The sequence below is a fragment of the Natator depressus genome, chromosome 3 (genome assembly GCF_965152275.1).
Source record: "Natator depressus isolate rNatDep1 chromosome 3, rNatDep2.hap1, whole genome shotgun sequence".
Lineage (NCBI taxonomy): Eukaryota > Metazoa > Chordata > Testudines > Cheloniidae > Natator > Natator depressus.
This window is the reverse complement of record NC_134236.1, coordinates 196,518,852-196,544,091: the sequence shown is the minus strand read 5'-3', so window position 1 is coordinate 196,544,091 and position 25,240 is coordinate 196,518,852. Positions and strand designations below refer to the sequence as shown.

General features: G+C 38.3%; 1 protein-coding gene across 4 annotated transcripts in view; it reads left to right on the top strand.

Annotated features, from left to right (window-relative positions):
• The window catches only part of MACROD2 (mono-ADP ribosylhydrolase 2), a 1,526,954-nt gene that overhangs the window by 893,843 nt on the left and 607,871 nt on the right, over positions 1-25,240 (top strand). For all 4 annotated transcript variants that reach the window (XM_074949635.1, XM_074949637.1, XM_074949636.1 and 1 more), the window contains exon 8: positions 24,103-24,176. In XM_074949635.1, the coding sequence (XP_074805736.1) occupies positions 24,103-24,176 (74 nt within the window). The remainder of the gene's footprint in view (positions 1-24,102; positions 24,177-25,240) is intronic.

The window sequence follows — 25,240 nt, the reverse complement described above, 5'->3', positions numbered from 1 at the left end:
CCATGTGTTCATGGCAGATCATAGATTCTGAGGATGGAGAAACATATGAGCATTGGATAGGGATTTTAGGATGTTATCATCCATGTTCTCCTGTGTTTTACTTACTGCCATATTACTTGTGATATAAGTTGAAGGTACTATTGCCACTTATTTTTTGTTGTTGTACTCCACCAATGCAAGAAATCAGTTTTTAATACTTATTAAACTCACTTAGAAAGTAAAGACGTTAAAAAAGAATTAAAACGGAAAACAAAACAAAACAAAAATGCGGAGAAAACCCTACAAAAGTCTACATTTTAATAGGCTTCAGAGTGGTAGCCGTGTTAGTCTGTATCAGCAAAAACAACGAGGAGTCCTTGTGGCACCTTAGAGACTAAGAAATTTATTTGGGCATAAGCTTTCGTGGGCTAAAACCCACTTCATCAGATGCATGCACCTGATCAGGTGCATCTGATGAAGTGGGTTTTAGCCCACGAAAGCTTTATGCCCAAATAAATTTGTTAGTCTCTAAGGTGCCCACAAGTACTCCTTGTTGTTTTTACATTTTAATAAACTCCCTTATTCCTTCTATCTCCCCTTCACAGGCCAGCTGTGGGTTTTTAATTGCCGTGTAGACGTAGCCGAAGAGGAAAAGCTAGGAGAATGCAGAATGTCTTTGATGCTTGTAGTTTAGTTGCTGGAAATTCACAGGGAACCCACATATTATGCACCCTTGTTAGCCGGACTTGAGACCAGACACATTTTCTAGAATCAGGCTGTTCAGTCTTGTTTTTAGCTTGCCTCTCTGGTCAAAGCAAAGTGTTGCAAGGTTAAGTTTGTCCTGCATGCTAAACCAGACTGTGTGAGGCACAAGGTAAAGAGAGAGGAGGAGTAAGTGGAATAGGTATACTAGGGTGAGAGTAACAGCAGGAGCCCTAGGTTTATATCTAAAGAGTTACTTAGGACAGCGCTACGGAGTTGAAGTCATGTGAATCCTTCTCCTCATTTGGTGTGGTCACAGCATATTTTAGATCAGGAAAAAGAAAGCCCCGTGTTGTTGAGTTCTCTTATCAGCATGTGTGACCCCAGTGTGCTGTTAGTCAGTGTTGGGAGGAAGATGTTGCCCAACGTTTCTTAAGTAAGTTCCTAAGGGTTTCCCTCAAAGAAGAAACAGACAAATAACAGATCTTATCAAAAGTACCCAGTCAAAACAAAATTCCAGAAGTCCATATATGGACACTTCCTCTCATATTAAGATTCTCTCCTATTGCGAAAACTAATTGCTAATATTTTTGACCTCACCAGAATCTCCAAAAACCCCATCTGCACTTCTTTAGTCCAAATAAATTAGCTTCATGTCACTTCTTTGGCTCTGTTCTGTGGTTTCTTTCAACATCAATTTCACGTAATACATCTAGAGAATAAATTAGCATTTGAGCACCTACTTTGGACAATGTCAGATTTCAGCCAAGAGTATAGTTTACCGGAACATGTGTCTGTTGCTGCGATGAGGCTGATCTGAGAGTCACTAGGATAGCAATCTATGTTTTTTCAGGTTTCAGAGTAACAGCCGTGTTAGTCTGTATTCGCAAAAAGAAAAGGAGGACTTGTGGCACCTTAGAGACTAACCAGTTTATTTGAGCATGAGCTTTCGTGAGCTACAGCTCACTTCATCGGATGCATACTGTGAAAACTGCAGAAGACATTATATACACACAGAGACCATGAAACAATACCTCCTCCCACCCCACTCTCCTGCTGGTAATAGCTTATCTAAAGTGATCATCAAGTTGGGCCATTTCCAGCACAAATCCAGGTTTTCTCACCCTCCGCCCCCCCCACACACAAACTCACTCTCCTGCTGGTAATAGCCCATCCAAAGTGACCACTCTCTTCACAATGCTATTACCAGCAGGAGAGTGAGTTTGTGTGTGTGGGGGGTGGGGGGGTGGAGGGTGAGAAAACCTGGATTTGTGCTGGAAATGGCCCAACTTGATGATCACTTGAATACTAGGGATTTTATGTAACACACCTAACGTATTTTCTGTGCCTAATCGAAATACCTGAGAGCCAAGAATAGGTGCTTCTGCTTTCCATGCTCCTTGACGGCTCTGTGCCTTTTCTATCGCTATGCTAGATAGGAACGCTGCCATACATCATTGGAAAGAGCAACTGCAGTTGAGGCAGAGAAAGAATTAAAAAAAAAAAAGTCAGACAGTGCACTATAATGAATAACGGTTAGTGTTTCCAAACAGGGGTCTTGTTTTAGAAGGTACATTCTAGTACAGGGGTGGCCAAACTCTGGCTTGTGAGCCACATGTGGCTCTTTTACATTTAAAGTATGACTCACCAAGCCCCCCTCACCCCCCCAGCCCCTATTCTCCACATACCACCAGACTTGGGGGCTGGGGGAGCTCGGGACCTCTGCCTTGCAGTGGGGTGGTGGGGTAGGAGTTTCTGCCCAGCAGGGAGGGGGGGTCTTCAGCTCCGTGGGGTGCACCTGCCAGTGCTTGAAGCTTCAGTGGGGCTGAAGCTTGAAGCCCCGGCAGGTGCCTCTCCCATGGGGCAGAAGCCCTGAGCCCCTGGCAGGTGTGCCCCAGCTCGCGAACTTCTAAAGATTGTCATATGAGGCTTGGAGGGTCAGTAAGTTTGGCCACTCCTGTTCTAGTCGTTCCTCCGCCTCCAATTGGTGGTAGTTGGTTGTGTAAATGATAGCTCAATTTAGGCCTGGAAATGGATTCTGACTTTATCTCTTCAGCACCTGCTTAACCCACTGTGTTTTACGGAATACTGAGAACCTATTCACCTTTCTTCTGTCTGGAGATGTGACACTCAAGACAATTCAGTATCAGCAACAAAAATTCAGTGACAACAAGAGAATTCGGCGTCTGCTACAGCATGACGAATTTTCAGAAAAAAATAAAAAACAGGGCTGCTTTATTTTTAAACTAGTCTATAAAATGCAAAGCATCACTGAATACATCAGCTTGAGGTGTTGAATTGAAAATATTATGTCCCGTTAATTTTAAAATCCGTTTTAATCTCTGTTGTTTCTATTTCTCCTATCCTCCTGTCTATTAGCTTCTCTTTCCTCATACCTAAAGCAGTTTCAATAGCCTATGGTTGAATTTTAGGCTATTCATTTCTTTTACTGCAAGTAGGCTGTAGCCCACGAAAGCTTATGCTCAAATAAATTGGTTAGTCTCTAAGGTGCCACAAGTCCTCCTGTTCTTTTTGCAGACGCAGACTAACACGGCTGCTACTCTGAAAATTGGTCATCGTGTTCCTTTTCTTGGCTCAGCCTTTTTAAGATAACAGTCTGGAGGAGTTTTTTTCTAAATGCCCTACCTGAGACCTTGCAAAGTAGCAGTGGACAACCTTTTTTGACAATAATGCAAGAACAAATTAATGGGGTAACATAGGTATTCCAGAGATGTAATGAGATTTCCTTGAGCTATTAAGATCAACAGCAGTATTTTCACCAGAACATTAAACGTTAGGTCCCGATACTGCATGTATGCACATGCTTTAACTTCATGCAATCTACATAGTCCTACTGAAGACTATTCATAGTACATAAAGTTAAATCACACGGATAAGTCTTTGCAGGATTGGGGCTCCAATCCTGATACTTAAAAGCGTATCTGACTACTGTATGTGACATATATTAAATAAAGAATTAATAAACATAGAGGCTCTGGCAGCTCTGGAATTATTTCCTATTTCATTAATACATCCCACCGGGATCCAAGTCTTCAGCTTAAAAATAACCATCTCTGCAGAAGTAAATACATTAATGAAAGGTAAAAATAGATTATGGAAACACAGATGGTTTATCACAGATGAATAACATTAAATGCCAGAATTCACTTTTCTAGGTGTGTGATTCAGCGTGAATTCTGCATGTATTTAACAGCTTCTGTACAAAATAGAAACATTGTCAGTTTTGGGGTTTTTGGCAGTAGTGGTATATATGTTAAATTCTCCTTCAGGGTTTTTCGGAGAGAGGGGTTCAGAAACAAATCTTCTGTGCACCTTGTTGTGCAGTGTTAAGTTTTAAATCAAAAGTTCAGTGCGTCTTTAACAAGCTGACTACAAAAATAAACATGGATAGCCTTTTTGTGTACCTGACAGCAAGTCTGGCATATAAGTCAAGCATCCACTGAACTGTTTTTACAGAAAAAAATTCACCTTGTACACCCCTTCTACTCCTTTAAAATACACTTAGGATCAGGTTTCCGCTCACTAGAGCTGAATTCAGTTTATTTCTAAGCTGTCACTACTGTAGAATGGCACTGGATTGAGGGGCATTCAGTGAGAAGGCTAACTCTAACTGGCAATCCATTTCTTCATTTCCATTGTATAGCCAACCTTGACAAATTAATCACAACCAACTGTTGGCTGCAGTGCGGGGCAACCTATGCAGCACAGAAGACAAATGAGGCCTCATGCTTGCCTGACAGCCTAATCTTTCAACTTGCCCCATTGGACCGAACAAGGAGACACTTTGTTGTGTCTGTCACCAGTACCACCCATAAACAAAGTGTTTGCTTGCAGTCCTATGGTTAGGCTGATGTGATAAATTATTGAGTGCCAGTCCAGTACCTTGTCAGTCAGTGCTGCCGACCGAGGCTTGAATAGATTAGTCCTGATAAAGAAGAGTCACCATGCACTAGCTTACAAGATCAGTGAAGATAACCTCACCTAAATTAAATAGTGAAGAGTGATTTGGTGTGTGATCTCATGGGAGCTAGTTGGCTTCTTGGTTTAGGTGGAAATGTTGGGGCCACTGCAGAAAATCTTTGTCACATTAATGATAATTGGTAACAGGCTCCCGCCAAGACAATTTGTTAATCCAATGAACAGGATACAGAAGAAAAGAGAAAAGTGGCAACATAAATGAATTAAATGTCTTCAGTCAAATAGACTCATTTTGTAAAATAATTAAAATTATTTTCTTTAGCCAGGCTTTTGAAAATGATGTAGCATGTGTATAACTTCTAAAAGCTGCATTCAGAATGTGATGCTATATTTTAGTTGTGCCCCTCTTCATGATGTTGTTCTTTACTATCCACTGTTGTGATCTTAGTTAAGTGTTATTTTGCTGAATTACATATTGGGCCAGATCCACAGCTGGACTAAGCCAGATGTAACAGGGCATAGCAGGGCCCCCCTTGGTCCTGCCTCTGCTCTGCGCCAAAAATGATGAGGAGACCTTCTAGCTCAGCAGTCACCGGTGCTCTTTATTTACACAGTGCAAACCCACCACCTCTCACCATATATTGCTGGGGATTCCAGCCATAAGGGCTTCTCTTTCTTAGAGCTAGGAGGGGAGAGCTATCCCTTTCCTTCCATTCTCTGGCTTCTCCCCCCTTTTGCTTCCTTCCTCTGAGCCTGTATATAGCCCCAGGCTAATCAGGCTGGCAGCTGCACCGCCTCTGCCCATCAGGCTCAGGTTCCTCTAGTCAGCTCCAATTCACCTCCCTTAATTGGAGCTGGAGAGACAGAGGGCTAGCTCAGTAGTTCCTGGTCAGTACCGTGTCACACCAGAGTATCTCCATTGACTTCAAAGGAGCTTATGCGAATTTGCAACAGCTGAGAAACTGGCCCATGGCATTTACAGTAATCTATCTAGTTTATATTAGTCAGCCCAGTTCACCTCTGTTGTAACTCAATTGAGCTCAACAAAGTTACACGTAAAAAGAATTTGGGCCATTATGTTAAATCGTGCCTTTCTTGTAAATTTCATTTTGGGCATGGAATGATGGGCCATCTTGCTTGTGTTTGAGAAAGTGAATATTTAATAGCTTGTGTTTGAGAAAGTGAATATTTAATCTCTTGAAAAAGTTAACACTTTTACAATCTGATTTGTGAATTATCTCTTTGTAGCCCTACCTTTTTGGCTCCTTGCATGGTTTCACTGAAGTGCTTATTCTTGTATATTTTACCCCATATTAAAGTTACATTTATCACTTTCCAGTTTAATTTTGAATAACACAGTATTTATTTTATCTCAATGGGGTTTGTAAAGTTTTTTATGTTAAGTTAAATGCTTAGGTGACGGGCTTACCTATAATAGGGAATTGAGGAATAAGATTTTCTGGTATATTTTATTTGCCCATTAGCATAAGAAAAATAAGACAAAACCTAAAAGTGTAACAGCTTTGCAGCATCCACATAGAAAATATCATCTAATGCTCACATTTTGTGATTGTTCTCCCGCTCAATAAGAGCAAGTGAAATTTCCTTATTAAAACTGAGTAGCCCCTTACCAAATGAGTAGTCCCATTGACTTAATTTAGACCACTTGTTGAATAAGGTACTTTTCAGTGTGTGAAAGGGTACTTGAATATAGTTCTGAATGATTTGAACCTCCATAGGATTGATTCATGTTGGAACTTAAAATTCCTACTGAGTTACTACTCCATACATGATTATCAATGCTAAAACCCATCCAGTGGAGACTACATGCACTGTATGGTCAATAAGAGCAATACCTTCACCTTCCTCTCTACTTCTGGAGCACGAACCACTCCTTGAGACTCTCAAATGGGTTACTGTCACTTGTGCTTATTAACTCTGGGCGGGGAGATTATCAGTGTATTATATAGGGCTTGATTCTCATTTTCATACACTAACACCCCTTCACACTTTTCTGGCTGTGTGAACAGGACTTAAAATCGATATAAATGTAATTGACCAGAGTCGTGTAAAGGCGCCTTAGTGTAAATGAGAATTAGGCTGTACAGTCTTTAAGTTTACTACAGAGCTGTCCATTGGTTGTTAGGAGGTGCTGATAACAGATTATATTAGATGCTACCAGGCACACCTTCTGAGCATCACCATTGCTGCTGCTGAAATTTGACATGCTACACAGTATGCTGACAGAACCTGTAATTATCTGATTCCGCAAAATACTGGAGCATACGGGTAGTCCTGTTGACATCAGTGCAGCTACTCATGTGCTTAAAGTTTAGGCATGCTTAAGCACCCTGCTGAATTGGGGCCCTAAATATGCACCAGTAAATCTTGGTTGTGACTGTAGTAATTGCATCATTCCTCTTGTTAAATGTGAATACATCAGTCCAGCTGAAAGACAGTTAAAAGGTTTTCAGAATTCACTTTCATATTCCTTTGTTTTTGTGATGTTAGAAGAGCATTTCTGAAAAGGAACGGGTGATACCATGAACTGTTTGGAATTCAAACGGCAGAAAAGCCACGATTAGAAGGCCTAGAACCTGTTAAACAAAAGTAGTTCCAAATATTAGGATTGCAGTTAATTAAATATTCCAAGATTGATCAGTACTTTGTGTATAGTTTAAGCTTTATGGACCAGATCATTACCAAAGTTTGAAAAATGAATATCAGTTGTAAGCAGAATATATATCTGTGTAAATTACATTCATCAGGACAATTGCCCAGTGTAGGCTGTGAGCTTTCGACAGTGCAATCATAATAGCTTTTCAGTTGATACACTTTATGGCCGAAGAACATTAATCATTTTCTTATGTCTTTAATTACCATAAGGTATTATGCTTCTGTCCGTAATAGGTACTAAATATTATACCACTGATAGGTTTTTAACCATGCTTTTCATTGTAGGTTGTAAACATAATATAGCAGCCCATGATGAGTTCCGAACATTTTTTTTAACCTGCTGCCATTAACAGGACCAACAAAGTAAAATCAAGTTTTTTTCAAGCTATAGTTACTAGTGGATTATATTCTTTTATTTTTCTCTTATCAGGGGTGAGCAAAAAGAACAACACAATTGCTAAATAACCCTCTCAATTAAGAGAAGATTTTTTTTGTCCATTTTAGAGAAATAAAACCCAGTTCCAAAACCAGAAAGATACTAGAAGTCACTGCATTTTGCATAGCAATAAATGTGACCTTGGCCCTGGGCGGAAATGATAACGCTACTTAGATGCTCGCTAATAACTGTGGACAGCTCTATGAGTCTTTTTATTTTTCTGTGTACTCTGTGGATTATAACACGGTAGCTTTTAGTATAGACTAATGTACTGGAAGCCAGTAGGTTCATTTAATAGAAATACATTAGACCCAGTGCTCTCCTCTAATCAAATTGTCAGCTATGATATAGATAATGTGTGTGCATGTTGGCACTGTTTATCTGTCATCCCTAATGAAGATTCCATTTTGTGGCATCTCAGACCAGACCAGTTATCCTATGGCCTGATTAATGAGTTGTCACTATTTTACTGAATATAGGTAATCGGAAGCAGCAGTAGAATCCATCACATTTGGCATCGAAGTAATGTGGAACATTCAACATGTGACAAATCAAATTATTAGGAACCTTAAGATACTTGATTTTTTAATACGTGAGGCTTTACAAAATTGCATTCAATCCACATCAAAAAATTTAACTATTATTTCTTTAATAATTGCAGAGTTTATTCAAAATCATTTCATTAAGGGCAGTCACTGAAGTGGGATTTCGGGCATCTGTTGGAAAAGAATTGATTTTCTAAGCTTTTCTTAGATTATCTTTGGTCTTTTCAGGTTTTTTTTGTTATTATTATTATTATAGTTGACCTCCTTGTAGGTTTGCCACATTGATTACCATACATTTTATGTGGATCTTGACCCCGGAATGCAGTTGAATGCTTTTTGAGTAGGAATTGATAGAAATATTTCTCTATGAGCAACATTGCCAGCAAGTGTGAAAAGCAACCAACCAAACTACCTCATCACTTAATGAACTCTTCCTGTTTTAAACAAGATTATTTTTCTTGATAATGAAGTTCTGTTTAATAAATGAACATCTTTAGCCAATTTTGTCAATGTCAGTGTTCTAAGCAGACAAGAAGAGGTCACTTTACCTTTTTCTTTTTGAGTACATTTCAACCTTTGCTCCCCATTTTGTCATGCCTGGTGTCCTAAATTCTTTTCTCTCCATATACATGTTGTTTTCTCATAATCTACTCATTTTTTTATTTGCAATTATCACTGTTACTATCAACACATTTCATGGGTTTCCTACTTTTTGTATGGAATAGTTCTGCTCGAATTCCATGTTTTCTCTTATTTTTGTAACTTGCATTATATGACCCCTGGTTTTAAATTACTCCCCAATATTTGTTTATTTTTCATATAGATTATTAAAAACTATTAACATCTGTGAATTTATCTATTAGGTCATCTCATAGTCTTCCCTTGTCCAGTAATGATGAAACCCATTACAGCTTCCTCACACCAGATTGGTAGATCATCCTAGTAGACCTGAAGTCAGCAAAACACTGAAGCACATATTTAAAATTAAACCTATTATTCAAGCCTCTGCTGTGCATTGGATAGGGATGGACTTAAACATGTGTTTAAATGTTTTGTTGAATCAGGGCCATAATTCCCACATAAATAAACAGAACACTTACATTAAATCATAGACATTAGTTTAATCCTTTGAATCTGGTATGTTCCCTGTTTTACTCCAGGAAATCATTAGACTGAAGGTTGCAATAATTTATCCATAAATCCTGAAGGCCACATTGTGCTACCCTTAAAATCAGTGGGATTACTTGAGTAAAATACTTCTCAATGTGCGCAGTTATCAGAACCTTACCCAATTTCTTTCCTAGTCACTGTGTTCCTACTCTAATTTAACCTATGCTTTCTTAATATATTCAATGCTTCCTTGCTAGTTTAAGTGCAATTTGTGACCATTAGACTATGTTTTCTACATGGTCACTCCATTACCTAAAATGTCTACATCTCTTTTAAGTGACAGCAAACCCTGTTATTTGCTATATCTACTTAATAGTTTTATTCAAATCTTTTACATGATTTAGATACAAGAAAGATCCCAAAAGTGTCCCTGGAGACTGACGGGAACCAAGTCAGACATTTACAATTTTAGAGCAAGAGACAGTCAAGAAACTAGTGTATCTGCCACCCCTGCTCCTTTGAGCCTACCACTGGTACTTCTCAGTCACTCTTCTTTCCAATAGTTGTCCAATTCATTTTTAAACTGTTTATATAAGTTGCACTGATTGCTGCTCTGGGCAGTTCTTTCCTTGTTTCTATTACTATCTGAGTAAAGAATTGCTTCCCAAATTCCTTTTTGATGGAGCTTTCTTCACTTAAGTTCACACTTCCTCGTTTTTATGTTTGCAGTAGCTCAAATAGCCTTGTAGCAATTATGCTCTCTGTTCACCTGAGAATTTTGTATATCTTAGAGAGACCCACTCATAATCTCTTTTCTAAGGAACACAGACCTGGTTTCTCTAACCTTTTTGACGTTGAGATGCTTGATTCTCCCTTTCATTCAGTTGCCCTCCCTCCAATGTGTTCTCCATTTGTCAAATACTTTTAAATAAGGCAACAAGTGGTGAACACAGTAAATTAAACATGTCTTATCTAATCTCTATCAGTAGTAGTATAATTGACTCTGATTTGTATTTAACTGCTCTATTTATACTTCCTACAATTTTGTTATCATTTTGATCCTATTTTAAGCACTAACACATGATGTGTTAATGCCATGTGTGCCCTCTGTTACTCTTGATTACTTTTGTAATCCCTTGTATACCTACATTGTCCCTTCTGTGTTTTATTTTAAATCTTGTTTAATGACAGTAGGATAAGATACATGTTCCTGGGGCATTTACTATATTAATTTACTGTGGAACACTTATCTATTTTTGTTTCCCATTTAAGTGAATCCTGCCATATCTCTTCTCAATTCCGGCTCCATATCCTTCTCTGTCCTGTTTCATGTCTCATTCTACTCCTATACTGACTCCATTAAGCCTAGAGATGTTGGCCTAGCCCTTATAAATAAGGCTCAGATTTTGTCACGGATATTTTTAGTAAAAATCCTGGGCAATAAACATGGGCAATAAACAAAAATTCATGGAAGCTGTGACCTTTACAGTGATTGTTACTAAAAATATCCCTGACAAAATGGGGAGGGAGGAGGTTGCAGCAACCACAGCAGCTGGGGGCTCTGGGGTCCCTCATCCCCGCCACAGTGGCTGGGAACTCTAGGGTCCCCACTGTGGCTGGGCTGCTGTGAGGGAGTCCCCCCACTGCCTGCCGTGGCTGAAACACTGTGGGGTCTGGTCGCCACGTCTGGGCACGTGCGGGGGACGCCTGCCATGGCTGGGCTGCTGCAGAAGGATCCCTCTCTGCTGGGGGGCCTCTGGCGGGCATGCAGGGGGGCTCCTGCTCCAGGGGCTCTGCAGGGGGGCTGCTGGCCATGCCGGAAGAGCGCTGATTGACTGTTCTGCCCTGCAGCCTGGAATTGCTGTCAGCCTGCCTGGTTGCATTGATACAAGCCATTTTGTATTATACACTGAAAATAATAGCATCGAGTGAGAGGCCCTTTTACTATGATAAGTTCATGGAACTTGAATTATCTAACACCATTATTGCCTTTCCTTATAGTGTCTCTTGATTATAGTTCTTGCATTCCATATCAATAATGTAAAAGCTGACTCCTTTTTATGTTTTCCTCTCATTTTTTTAAGATTGTAAACACTTTTACACTTTCTAGTCCTACTTTCACTGCTTAATACTTGTTTGTCTGTCTCTCTATCTAGTAAGCTTACAAGCTTTCCCCTACTTTCTGCTGGCTTCCATACTCTCTTGCCATATGCCTGCCACTTCCCATGTCCTCTACTCAATCCAGGAATTTTATTTTCTAAGACAATTTGTCATATATCTAAAATATTGATGTCTAGCTGGAAAATGTGCTTTTCCTGAGTTGCAGTGAAGGGCATAATTAGCTGAGTGGAGCCACAGGAGACGTGTGACAAAGTAGTAGGGCAATCCCTTCATTTCTTCTGCCACTCAGCTGCATTTACAAGGAAATTGAGGTAACAGGTCAGTTTTCACTGAAAGGCTCAGGTTGAAAATGCCTGATTTTTTAAGTGCGAGTCATCAACTTGTCTGGCGGGTAGTAAGTAATTTAAATTTCAGTTGTTCACACCAGCTTTTTATTTGTACTGGGCTGTTGAACAATAGAAATGTCTTAATCTGCCCCGTCTTTACAGCTTGATCAAGCCAGCCTCAGGTGGCTTCTTTTCAGATCCTTTCTTTTCAGATATAACCCATCTTTCTAACTGGGGTCTATGCTTATTTACATTGACACGTTTGCAGAATAACTTGTAAAAGAATGTATGGTAAATGGCCAATTTATTTTTCCTGAAGGGTTATCCTCTGACAAATTAAATGATTCCACTTAAGGGTCAGGCTTTACTGAGGTTGGGAAGAACAGAGATTTTGACATTTTGTTCTGATAAATCTTCATAAGTGAGAGGAGTTTCGGTTATCCACTAAAGCAAAACACAGTTTGCTAGTATAATGATGCTAAAAAATTTCAGCACCATACTTTGACAGCTATTTTGGGTACACACTGGATATGCTATTTAAAACAAGTGTTAATAAGATTTAAAGTTCATATCAAGAGTAAATTGGATTTGAACTTGTAGGATTGGAAGTGCTATTAACTACTTATTTAATTTCCTTTTTGATTGAAGTATGCAAGATTCAGAAATTGCATAATTGGGAGTGAAATGCAAATTATAGATGTTAGCAGAAAATAATATTTTTTAAAATTGTTGTTTGACAATTAATTTTATGATCTTTTTAAAGCATGAGGAACATGATAAAACCTAGGCCATTATTAGTTTATTTGACTAACACAATAATCTAACCAATATTGGAGATGAAGGACTTAATTCTCATTTACATTGAGTTCCCTTTATGATGCTGTGGCTGTGTAAAAGGGCCTAAAGTGAGCGTAAATAACACAATTTGTGTAAGTGAGAAACCACCCTAAAAACAGGAGCAGGAGATGGGAGAATAAATGTAACCTTTTGGAGATTTTCTGAGAAATGATTATATTTTGGTCTATTATACAATCTTGTAAACATTTGCCCATGTGAGTAGTCCTATAGAGAGCAGTACATTTATTCACATGCTTGTTTGCAGGATCAGGGTCTTATATTGTGAGTATGTTGTTGTCCTTTTCTTCATGGTTTAAAGTAGGTTTTCCTAGGATGCTATCCTGTAGCACTGTTTCTATTTAAATCTATTTAATCTTTGATGTGGAATGTGACTGATACCCTGTACAGTACAATCAATAAATGTTAAATGTAGCATTGGAGTAAGTGAAGACTCACTGCAGGATGGGTCCATATACTTTGCTTTGAGCTCCCAAAATCTGTACAATATGGCCGAGAAAGAAGTTAAGTAGCCAGAGCAAAGTGATCAACTGCTGATATATACAGTACCAGAAAAGTGAATATAGTTGTAAACCGACGGGATAAAAATATATATCTATATCTATATATATTTCCAGATGGATCTCATCTCTTGCCAAGTAAATGATTTCTACAAAAATTATGCTGAACGAATTACTGCATCTAGGTGAGGAGAAAAATTCTCCCTCCTTTAAAATTTGACGCAGAAAATGTTGAGATAATGCAGGGATATGTCATGCCAGACGTACGACACATGCATTTTTAGCATTTTATGTAGTGGAGGTTGATGTCACACAGAATGATCTAATATGAAGTGAAAAAGAGTGGCCATTTTAAGTACTGAATACAGGAAGTTTTTTCTTTCTTTCTTCCAAAATGTAGTGGCGTTTTTGAGCTCATATCTGTCTGGAAGCATTTCAGCTTTCAACTGTTGTAGATTTTCTGAATAAGTAACTGCTGGTCTGTGTGACCCTTTACTATGTTTTTATCACTACTGTAGGCAAGGTGAAAAATCAGTCTGAATAATATAGAGAAACCAAAAATCAATACTGCATCTGTTAGAAGAGCAAACTAACTAGATTAAATGTGCCTCAGATAGTATCTTGCTTTTCACCCAGCCTTCCCGGGGTCAGGGTACTGTAACGTCTTTCCAGTTTTCCAAATAAGACTTTAGGAGAAAATGATAAAAGGAAATTTTTGTTTCTGATTTTTCAGAAGGCACTAAGCATGTGTGTATTTTTTACCTAGCTCCCAATGCTCTCTTGGGAAATCTTTGATTTTCTTTGCAGTCTTGTTAGAAAGGAGATAAGAATTGTGCTTCAGTAGAAATAATGCCACACTTTTTTGTTTCTTCTTGTATGCGCAGAGCCTTTACTGAGTACTCTGTTGCTTTCTGATAATCCTACTAGGTTTCAGGGCTGCACTAGAAAGCAGAATAGCCAAAATGACCGTGGAAGTGGTTTTAAAGGGCAGTGCTGATATGACAAGGCTAGGGTGTCACTTTTTTTTTTCTCAAGTCTTTAGTGGAATTGAGCAGCTTGTTTTCTTTCTATATTTTTAGCCATTGTCCATGTATAATTTCATTATTCTACAGGATAGCAAAGAGAGAGACCTGCAAGGGTGGGATAGTTACATGGATCTCCAGATGGACAGGAGATGTGGGCTTTTTTTTTTGCCTCTGGACAGAAAGAGTAAAATTCTGGCCCCATTGTAGCCAGTGGAAGTTTTGTCATTGACTTCATTGGCGCCAAGATTTCACCTAAGGAATCCACTGAGAAATAAAACTAGTGTTCCACTAACTGTCTGTAGGTAGGCCAACTGGCTTGCTCGTGCAATGAAGTCGTATTCTATCTCTGTTTATTTTTTTAGAATATTTTCCCCCCCCTTGCTATAAAGCAGATATATAGGTACTCTGGATTCTTACTACAAGCATAATTATACAACTCTAGGCTAGGGAGGCATAGGTGTCTTGGAGTTATGAGCACTCTACCCTTCCTATATTGCTATGTGGCAGGCTTGTCCTGGCTAGATCCCAACTAGAAGGGAGGAGGATCCTCGGGTTGTGCCAGTAGGGAGATGGCTGAGAACCACTTCTCTAGACTATAGTCATTTAGAGTTTGTGTGAATAGATTGGATTTACAGTACTATAGACTATATATATTTATCTCTAAATATATGTCCTTGCAGTGTAGGCAGGTACACTTTGGGAAAGTGGGATTATTTTTTTTGTACACTTTTGTTCAATAAAGAACAGCAAGGCATATGCATTTAAATCAGTGGATAGAAATGGCTGTTTAATCTTTTGGAATCTTAACTATACATGAAGCCGGTGTCCTATTGCTGTTCAATTCAGTGTATGATGGGGATTTCACAGTTGACTAGTGGTTTGCACCTTTATTCAGATTACTTTTTGTTATATTATGTCATAAGCTTGGAAGACAATTTGGCTTGTTCAGAAGTTAGAAATATATAGATGAATCATAATAATAATAATGAATAATTGTGTGTATGTCTAAATATTTATGTATGGACACACAAACATTGCATCTGCCCTCACATGCATGTATCTATATACGCACACATGATATTGATGGATATTAATATCTACACCTACAAATATATATGTACGTATTTAAGACTCTCTCTCATATGGAGTAGTTAACTAAATATTTGCATTATGTGTGTGTGTTCTAACTGCACATATACAGCCCTGCATTGTCAGGGCAATGAGAGCTGCAAAAATCCCCGTTCAGTGTTTTGGTGACATTCCCTTTGTTATTCCACTATTGTGCTCTGCTTGATGTTCTAACACTTCCCATGTGCATTTCAGAAATACTCTGAGCAAGAAAAAATCCATTACATAACACATTAAGCATCACAGCTATGAAGCAATTTGATTGTCAGTGTAGCTCCAGAGAGAAGCCTGTCTGTTATATTTTTTTTAAAGGAATTTTAGAGCACTGAAGAACCTCTGACGTGGCCACTACACAAAGCTCTCTACAAACATTAAAGAGAAATTAAGCCAAAATCCCATACTGCTCATACTGTAGAAAAATGATATTTTTGCAGAGAAAGATGTGATTCTCCAGAAAACCTGAACTGTAATACGTCTCCTGCATGAACGTATGTCCTACGACTCATAGAAAAACTGCATCTCTCAGCAGTTGCCAGTGTAAATATGTCCTTTCAGTAAAATTCCACAATTTGTAACAGCAACAGTATGAATACATCAAACAGCATAAGCATAGACTTCATTTTGCATCTTTTCCACAATGGAAATTTATAGCATGTTTGTGGTAGTCCCTCTGTTAGAGCTGAGGGAATAAATGATTTTTTGGGTTCGTTGGCGGAACTGAAAAAAAACAGTTTCAGGTTAAATGAATTTTTTCCCCCAGATTTTTTGTTTAGTTTAGGTTTTAGGTGTGGTTATTCCCTTGTTTGTTTTTCTTTAAATGAATTGAGCTAAATTCCTACGCAAACCATTATTCTGAAACAAAGGTGAAATGTTTTCTTTTGAAAATGTCTAAACAAAACAACATTTTCAATTTCTTTTTTCTGAAACTCCTTGCCAAATTCAACTTGAATTCACAAATAGTCTGGTCTCTCTAAAACTACATTTTCCAGCTAATGAATGACTCATCTGAAAAAAATTGCCTCGCTCTACTCTCTATCGCTACTTGCTCATATGGCTCCCATAACGATAGTATCTGGTACCTATGTTCACCTTGTGCTGTTAATGTGATTAGAATGTCATTTAATTTCCTTAGAATATCAATATACCACTTAGAATGAATTTGGACAAAATGTAATGTGTGTTTAATAGGTACAATTGCTGACATGTTCTTTTATCTTGTACCTTTTTTAGGTGTAGACTGGCCTGAGACACTGATCTCTAGTTGACCCCTTGGCTTGAAATCGTAGACACTGCTCTGCCTAGCAACACTTACAGACAAAATAGCGGAAATTCAGGATGATGAATGTAGATTGCCATGCTGATTTGACAAGAGATTACTCTCAGTCTAACAATCCGTCCACATTGGCTTATTTCTCTGACAGGCTTTGCTTGAGCCACCCTGTTGTAAGAAAAGTCAGTGTGTCTCGGCCCACAAATTATCTTGCTTTTGCTAGCCAGATAAGGAGAGTGACACCTGCTTGTCTGTTTGATGCTGATGCCTTCTGATACCTGTTTCTTTGGTGCGGCTGAACCTGTGGTGATCCATTTGTCCAGAGCGTGGCTCGTTATGAGGGGAGGGTACTTAATTTTTTTCAATCCACTGCCCACTCTGGGAGCATTTTGGGTTAGGCTTGGTTCAATCTGCTTCCTCACTGGATTTCCTAGGTTCATATTTATTGTAATTATTACCCTCTACCAACTGCCCGCTTACCATCTGTGAGTTGTGTTGAATGTATTTGCAATCACTCTTTCAAAAGTTTATTTAGTTTTCAACTGCTGCTGGTGAGGTTATGAATTTTCTGAGGAGGAGAGATTTAAAAGGCACATTCCCCTGCTTAACAGAAATAGCGAGCCATGATCATTTCCTGAGAAATTTTCACATATGCATTATGTGAGATTTCTTATATTTCTTTTGGCTGTGGTGGCATTTGACACAAATGCTAATTAATTGTCACCTTGGTACATGCCACAACCTACACTAATATATCTGCAACCTTGCGACCTAGATGTCAGGGAAGTAACTGTTTTACTAATGTTGCATTCAGTGATATTAGTGAGAGAAACTTGTTTTTGAGGGGGGAGCAGTTGTGAGGTAAGTTGTGGCTGTGTGAGGTAAAGAAAATAGTTCATTTGGCAGAAAGCCCATGTGTCCTATCCCTCTCCTCTACTCTGATTGATCCAAACTTTCTTTTCAAGGTGAGAATATAAATCAATACCAAGAAAAATGGCCAAGCAAGCAGCATGCATGTCAACGAGTCATCTCATGCCTCTGGCAAAAAGGCTAAGCTAGTTGGTAAAACACTAACATCTTTGCTTTCTAAAAAGGTCAGATTTACCATTGTAATGAGTTACCCCAGCATTAGGTGATTATGATCTTGCAGTTTTCACAGCTGAAGGACAACTGCAGGTATTGCAAGCTATGCCTGAGGTGGGGTTATCATATATGGCTCTCTTGTCTCTTTACACCATCATATCTGATGGATAGATTTGTACTATTATGATTACAATACCGTCAATAGCTAAGCTTAATCCACATGACCATAGTGAAGCTCAGTTGTTCGCTGTTCTGTTGTGTATTCAGAACACATTTTCATCCCACATGCATCAGTGTGTGGTTTCAGAACATTTTTGGGGTGAATGTTGAACACCTCTTTAAGATGAACCTGGAAAATTGTCTTTATTGCTACACCAGCACCACCACCAGCTGCTGCTTTTTCTCATTACTACATACTAAACACTTCACGACTGGCAAAATTAACCAGCCAAAAATAATGCCTGCAGAAATAGTTTGTGTGTAATTCCAGAGTACATCAAAATGATTTATTGAGTTACTGGTATTAGATTTTACTTTCAACATTATTGAATAGAGTTGAAAAGTTTGTAAAACAAATATAAGATATTCTATTTATCTTTTCATATTGATAAAACAGCAGGAATCAGGTGTGATTTGCGAATATAGTAGAAATCTACTAACTAGCACATCTTGCTGCACACAGAAACATGCCATCCTAGTTACTTTTTTGATTATCAGAGACTCAGAATACTTTGTCCAGACTTGTATTCACTTCTCTTTCATAATTGTTTGAAAGCAAAGCATTAAAATATGTAAATTACTGTATTAAGGACAAAGAGATCCCTTTTTTAGAAGCCACAAGAGAGTAAGAAGCTGTCTGAAATGAATCAGTAGCTATACAGCGGATGAATTATGTTTGCAAGCTCCATTTCAGACTTATTTCCTACTATGGGTAGGTTTATAGACAACACTAGGAGTCTCCGTTAAACTGACGAAGTTTGCCACTTATCCATTGCTTAAAGTCATTGATGTGAATCTCTTCCCAGGCATTTGTTTCAGTTAAAATTGTATGCTAGTTGAAATTGCCTGTTTCTATCATCTTGAAGTGCATCATATTAAATGTGGACTATTTAGTATTTGTGTGTGCTGTTAATAGGCTGGTTTGGTTGCATATTAACTGACAGTAACATTTTTCACCCTTAGTACTTAACTTTACTCTGGGTCAATCCTAAGTAATAAAACCCTTAGTGTCTCTGTACAATCTCGAAGTCACTAAAATAGAACTCCATTAATATTCTCCCACAAAATCCTCATTATACTGTTACTCACTGGACATTTTCCACATACTGCACAGGCAAATTAGGCATGCAATACCATTTAACAATAGCATGGATGTTCCTTTGGTAAATTCCCACAGCACAAGAAGCTGAATATTTACCCCAGAGTGTCTGACTACAGGGAATTTCATCAGGTTCTCCATAAATTAATGAAGGAGGGGAGGTTTGTGCTCCTCTTTGTCCTCAGAGTAAATCATGCTAATCATTTTCCAGGAAATAACAGAAGATAGAGTGGAGACCCCAACATATATCCTCAACGACCATCCCTTTCACCTCACCCCTACTCAACATCCTCCTTCCCTAAAAAGATCTGCTTCTCTTTTATATAATCTCTTTCAAATGATTCAGAGTTATTCTTTTATCATCTCTCCTCAGGAGAATTAGGACAATGGTAGTTGGAACAGCTTGCATAGCACAGAGTTTGTTTCAGAAACCATTTAGCTGGTCACTGTTGTAATTCCCAGGAAGAAAGAAGATAAAATGTCCTGAAACAGATACCAGAGCATGTATGTTTGAAGATCTTTGAAGCTTTCACAGGCTGTCACCAAGGGTAATAGATATATGCAAAGGTGTATAAAGGATGCAGTTCATTTATAAGGAGAGCTGGTTGGGAATTTTTTGATAACACTTTTTTCCATTAGAAGAAGACGATTTATCAAAACTGAAACTTTTCACTGAAATGTTTTAATTTCAATGAAACTTCAGTTGGGAAGGCTTCGCAGATGCAGGATGGAATTGAGAGCGAGTGCCCAGAAAAGCCAATAGCCCATCTGGGCTGTTGGAGGACCTAGGTTCAGGTCCCTGTTCCCAAGGGAAAGGCAGGGAAGATCCTTGAAGCTGGGTCCCCCACATCCCAGGCCAATCTACTGATCTATGGGTGTAGTCTGCTGTGACATCGGAGTAGTTTGACCTCTATATTTGGGGAGACAGCTCCAGTCAGGCCAACAGGGCTGCGTGTGGGGGAGGGGACACACCTACCCAAGGCTTGCAAACTATGCCTGTGGCTGTGGGTTTTCTCCTCCTCCTCCTTTTTAATGAAAATTATTGAAAAGTCTCGTTTTTGTTCCACATAGGAATGAAAACAAATGGTGGAACCTCAAATTTTTTTTACACAGCTGAATTCTTCTTTTCCACCCAGCCCGAGTCATAACTGGTTTTTTTAAAAGTAGGGAGCCTGTAAGGGCAAAACCGATGAAAGATCCTTTTGATTCTCTTTTTATTTAAATTAGCTATTGAAAGAGTATTTTTATGACATGCACCTTTTTTGATAACACACTTTTGGAAATCAAGAGAATGAACATACCAGCGTATATACCAATATTCGCTAAAGACAGATAGCTAGCCAGTCTCAAATAGTATGAAAAGAAACCAGTGGCTGTGAAGACTGAGCAAGTATGTATAGCAGCTTCTGAGTCTTTTATTAATGTTAATATTCTGGGATAATAGAAGAAGAAACTTACAGGGAAGTGTGAATAGGCTTAGGCCTGGTCTACATTTAAAAGTTTGACATAGCTACAGCTCCACACCCCTGAGTGCTGCTACGTGGACATAATCTAATCCCCAGTGTAGATGCAGCTGGGTTGATAGAAGAATGCTTCCATCAAAACTGGCTGCCGTCACTTGCGGAGGTGGAGTTCCTACAGTGATGGGAAACCCCGTTCTCTCGCTGTAGTCAGCATCCGCACCACAGGAGCTATGTCTCTGTAGCATCCATGGCATATTTATGGCTGAAGTCCTTTCCCGGTCTGGCACAAAACAAATGCACAGGGTGAGTGCCCACGCTCACCCCACTTTCTGGAATTCTTTTATAAGCAGTGTGAAATAACAACAGGAGAACAAAGCTCAGCCTAGCCTAGAGTTTTTTCTTTCAAATCCTGTAGGAACTGTCTGTCTCAGACCCTAGTTCCTTCTACCATCTTAAATCCAATGTAGGATTAATGAGCCACACCTATCTCAGTGAGTCAGCAGAAATTCATCAGCGTATTTATACAGCGTGCCAGCGATTTTAACCTAGTGGGTGCAACGTAAGCCCCTGCCAACTGTGATAGGAATATTGCTATATGGAAAGGAAAAGATTTTAAAATGGCTACTGCTAACAGAATGTGAGTGGTAATTCGCAGTCCCAGCAGAATGGTGAAGGTCGGATCAAAATTTCCATTTCACCTAAGATGGCTCTCAATGTTTTTACATTGCTGCACAGTATTATTTCCAAGATGCTGCCATTTTAGCCACTGGAGAATCTGGGGAAAACAGTTCCATATTAGGGGCTGTGTGTGGAAATAAACTTTTTTTCTTGTAAATTAAATTTAAACTTCATAAGAGAAATACTACCCTTCCCCCCAAATAATGTGCTGTGTGGATACAGAGTTTGCTTATACCTTTATGGCTAATGCTCCCTTGGCTTTTTGTGCCTTTGTCCTTTTCAGTATTCTGGAGGAACACTCACCGCAGTAATATGGGCCAATGTCGATCTTATTACTTTATCTGTTTTATCTTTTGTGAAATTGAGCTGTTAGTCAGAATTGTTTAAGCTGCTGCTCCAGCAATTGGTTAACCATGACGCTCCTCAAACTCATTTCTTTCAAGTAATTTGATTCCCACGTGCTCACTGAGATTGCTTTTTTGTAGAAAGGAAACGGTATGTCTGTGGGAGGGAGGGTGGGAGTGAGCAGACAAGGACTGTTGTGGCTGAGAAATGCAGATTTAAGATAAAAACAAAACAAAAGCATGTTTTAAAAGATCACATTGCATTTCATCTCCCTTCACCTAAGTCTATAAAGCAAAATGTTTTCATGTTCACTGAATTCAAGCACATGTAGGGCCTTTTGTGCTGAGAGAGTACAAAATAGCAAGTGAAATTCCATCCTTCTCTCGTTGTTCATCAGTTATGCCTAAAGCCGACGTGATTGTCTTTTTCAGTAATATCGCCAGGAAAAAAATGTGTAAAATAATTAGGTTTATTTTATTTTTTTTGGTAACGGTGGTCATAAAAGTCTCCTATAGATTTTAAGATAGTTCTTGAAATCATGAATAGAGGTCAGGGTTTTTATTTTGTTCCCCAAGATGTTTCTTTCACATCCTGGCTATTAGTAGTAGTAACTGAGCACTAATTTTGTAGATCAACTTCTATTTAAGATTAGTTAGTATGGAAGCATTTTTCTGCATTTTTCTAAATAATGTACAATTTACTCAGAGATTTATAATTCCATAAAATTGAGAATATTTTATCGTAGCTTTGGGCAAGAACCCTGCAGTGGGGAGGAAAATCAAGTCTTAAAGGTAAATCTTGCTAGAAGGAGACTTGTTCTGTAAATAAATATTCCATGTATAGGCAATGGTAAAATTTACATGTCTGAAATATGCTTGGCATTACTACCCAACCATTGTGTGCCCAAGCAGACATGTCAAATACAAGGCAGGGAAATGCTAGCCTGGTTTGTTAGGAAGGGTTTTATTAATTTGCATGTAATAGATGTCTGTTACCCAACTGAAATGAAATTCATATAAAGAGTCGGATTCTTCCCTGGGGTGCATTTGCACACATTTGTTTGACGTCAATGTTACCAGTGTACAAATAGAGTAGAATTTGACCCTCTGATACTGTTAAGAAGAGCCTGCTTTGAGTTCTGTTAATTGAAAATAGAACTGATCATTGGTTTGTAGTATGAGGAAATTGCTTTGATAACTTAGAGTCGTAGACTCATAGAAATGTAGGGCTCGAAGGGACCTCGAGAAGTCAAGTCCAGCCGACTGCACTGAGGGAGGACCAAGTAAACTTAATAGCGTCCTTGTTAAATGTTTCAAGGACATGCAACCCTAGGGGATCATACCGGCAAATTGCAGAGGACCCCATTGATCGACTCCCATTGATTTCAATAAGGGTAGAAGGTCTTTGGCACCTCTCTGGTTTTGGGCCCTAAAAGGAAAGGTTTATGCTTTAATAGGAAACATACAATGTTTGCATATATTGAATGTTAATACTAATCAAGTGCTATTAATGTCTGTTTTTGTTTTAACCTATTAAACTAATAGACAGTAGATGTGTCATTTGTCAGTTCAAAACTGTGCACTTGATGAGGGTAAAATCCTTCTTTTGGGGAAATGATGTTATGGAGACACGACTCAAAGTGAATGGACACTTGGTTTGAAGCATGTAAATAATTTTTCCTGTTTGGCTAACATTAAGGCACAGAAACATAACAACTAAAATAATTCCAAAGGGGTGAGTTTCCTTAAATGTCATGGTCACTGCTCTGGCAATTTAATGAGATCCTAACGTGAGTCTAAATGTACCCACTTAGTACCGATGAGAATTAGGCCCATCAAGCTGCAAGGCAATGGAGAATCAAGGCCATTGAGGGTTTTCTTTTTTCACTTTCAGGAAGTGGGGAACTGGTTCCACCTATGGGGTGTGTGAATAAAGTGTAAAATACTATACATGTACACTGATGTATACCAAACTGTGATAAAGGTGTTTCTGTCTAGCACTTCTGACATCTCAGTCACATTCAACCCACAATTTCATTTGTTTTCCTCCTTATGAGGCTCTCAGAGTTGGACTCATGGTTTTACAGGCAACTAGATTTTAAAAAAAGTAGATTTTTAAAAACTCTTAAGATATTTCTAAAATAGTTTTTCTATATGTTATGAAGCATAAACATAATACATGTTTGTGTGATATAAAGGTTTTATATCCAATTCTGTGGTATGACCTGTACTCTACCACTCTTGAATAACAGAGTTTTGCCACATAGAGTTGATCAAAATATGGGTAAAAAAACTTGCCATGTTTTTTTTTTAATTTAACACTTCAAAATTCCAAAAAAATTGACTATGTATATGCCTGGAATAAAAAAGGGATGGTATTTTCATTAAAAAACTGCAAATCATCCTTCTTTAAACTCAAAATGTTGATAAAGAACTTTATCGAAAAATTTAAATTTGGAAAACTTTTACCAACTATAATCCCCAGCTCCTGCTGATAAAAAAACATTGTCGCACCTGACATTATCAGATCTTTTATATTTTTTGTATATTTTTATACACACACAACTTACCTCTTTCTTCTTTTTATTTCCACTCTTTGTTCAGGTTTTCCAAATGAGCCTGCTGCTGTTATTGCCCTTACCACTATTAAGGAATGGTTGAACAAGAATCACAATGAGGTATGTAATGAAAGAAAACTTTCCTGATCAGATTTCAGGATTACTTAGTTTGACCCAAAATTGTGAAAGAGCATATCAGTAAGTATGCAATTGATCCTTTGAAATTAGGACTATGTAAAATACAACAAAGCAGGTGCGTAACATCAGTGGTAGTTTGGACTGTATATACCAGGAGTATTATCCTATTTAATAAGCTATACGGAGGCTAAAGGGAAATATATTCTATTTGAAACAATACCGTGCATTTCCTGTGCATTGTACTGTGCATTGTGACGCTCCTACGCAAAGTAAAGCATCCTCTGCGTAAAGTTGTCCCTGAGAGACAAAGTTTTCATATAATAATGAAGAGAATCCTGTAAAGGGAATGTATATAATGGGCTTCAATGGAACAGCTACCAGGGACAGTAGTTTTTTAGGAGCTGGTTTATACCAAAGAGCTTTACGATGAAAATAATCTCTGAGTTTATTAATTTTTAGGTTCCTTTCACTTTATTATAGTATTACTTTTCATTGGAAACTGTCTTCTTACTTAAAATTTCACACTTACGTCAAACATTAACAGACCTGAACTACTTCCACAACTACACTGTCATGATGGTTATTTTTTTTTATAAAACAAAATGCTTTCAACAGAGTGCTTTCCATACCTCCTGTTCTGTTTCTCTTTTCTTCCTTTTTTTTCTTCTTAACTCTGATGGAATATGTTAAGTGGCACTGAACTGGAGAAATGAGCAGAAAAAAAGTGACTGAATGAATAAAATAATCATGATGTCTTAAATTTAAGACGTGCCTGTTTCCATATTTTGACAGCCAGCAGATTTCCAAGTGTCTAGTGTTGTTTAATACTTTTCTCACAAAATGTTTAATTTTGCATAGCTCAGGTTAGAATGGTTTCCTAAATAATCATCTATATGATATTTCAGCTTGGAAATGTATATTTGGGGTTCTGTTTACCAAGATTGTTCAGGGATATTAAGTGATAAATTGAGCAAGTTATTTTCAGCAACTTTAGAGTTGAATGCAAAAATTGTATGCTGAGGTTTTTTTAAAATGGATGACCAAAG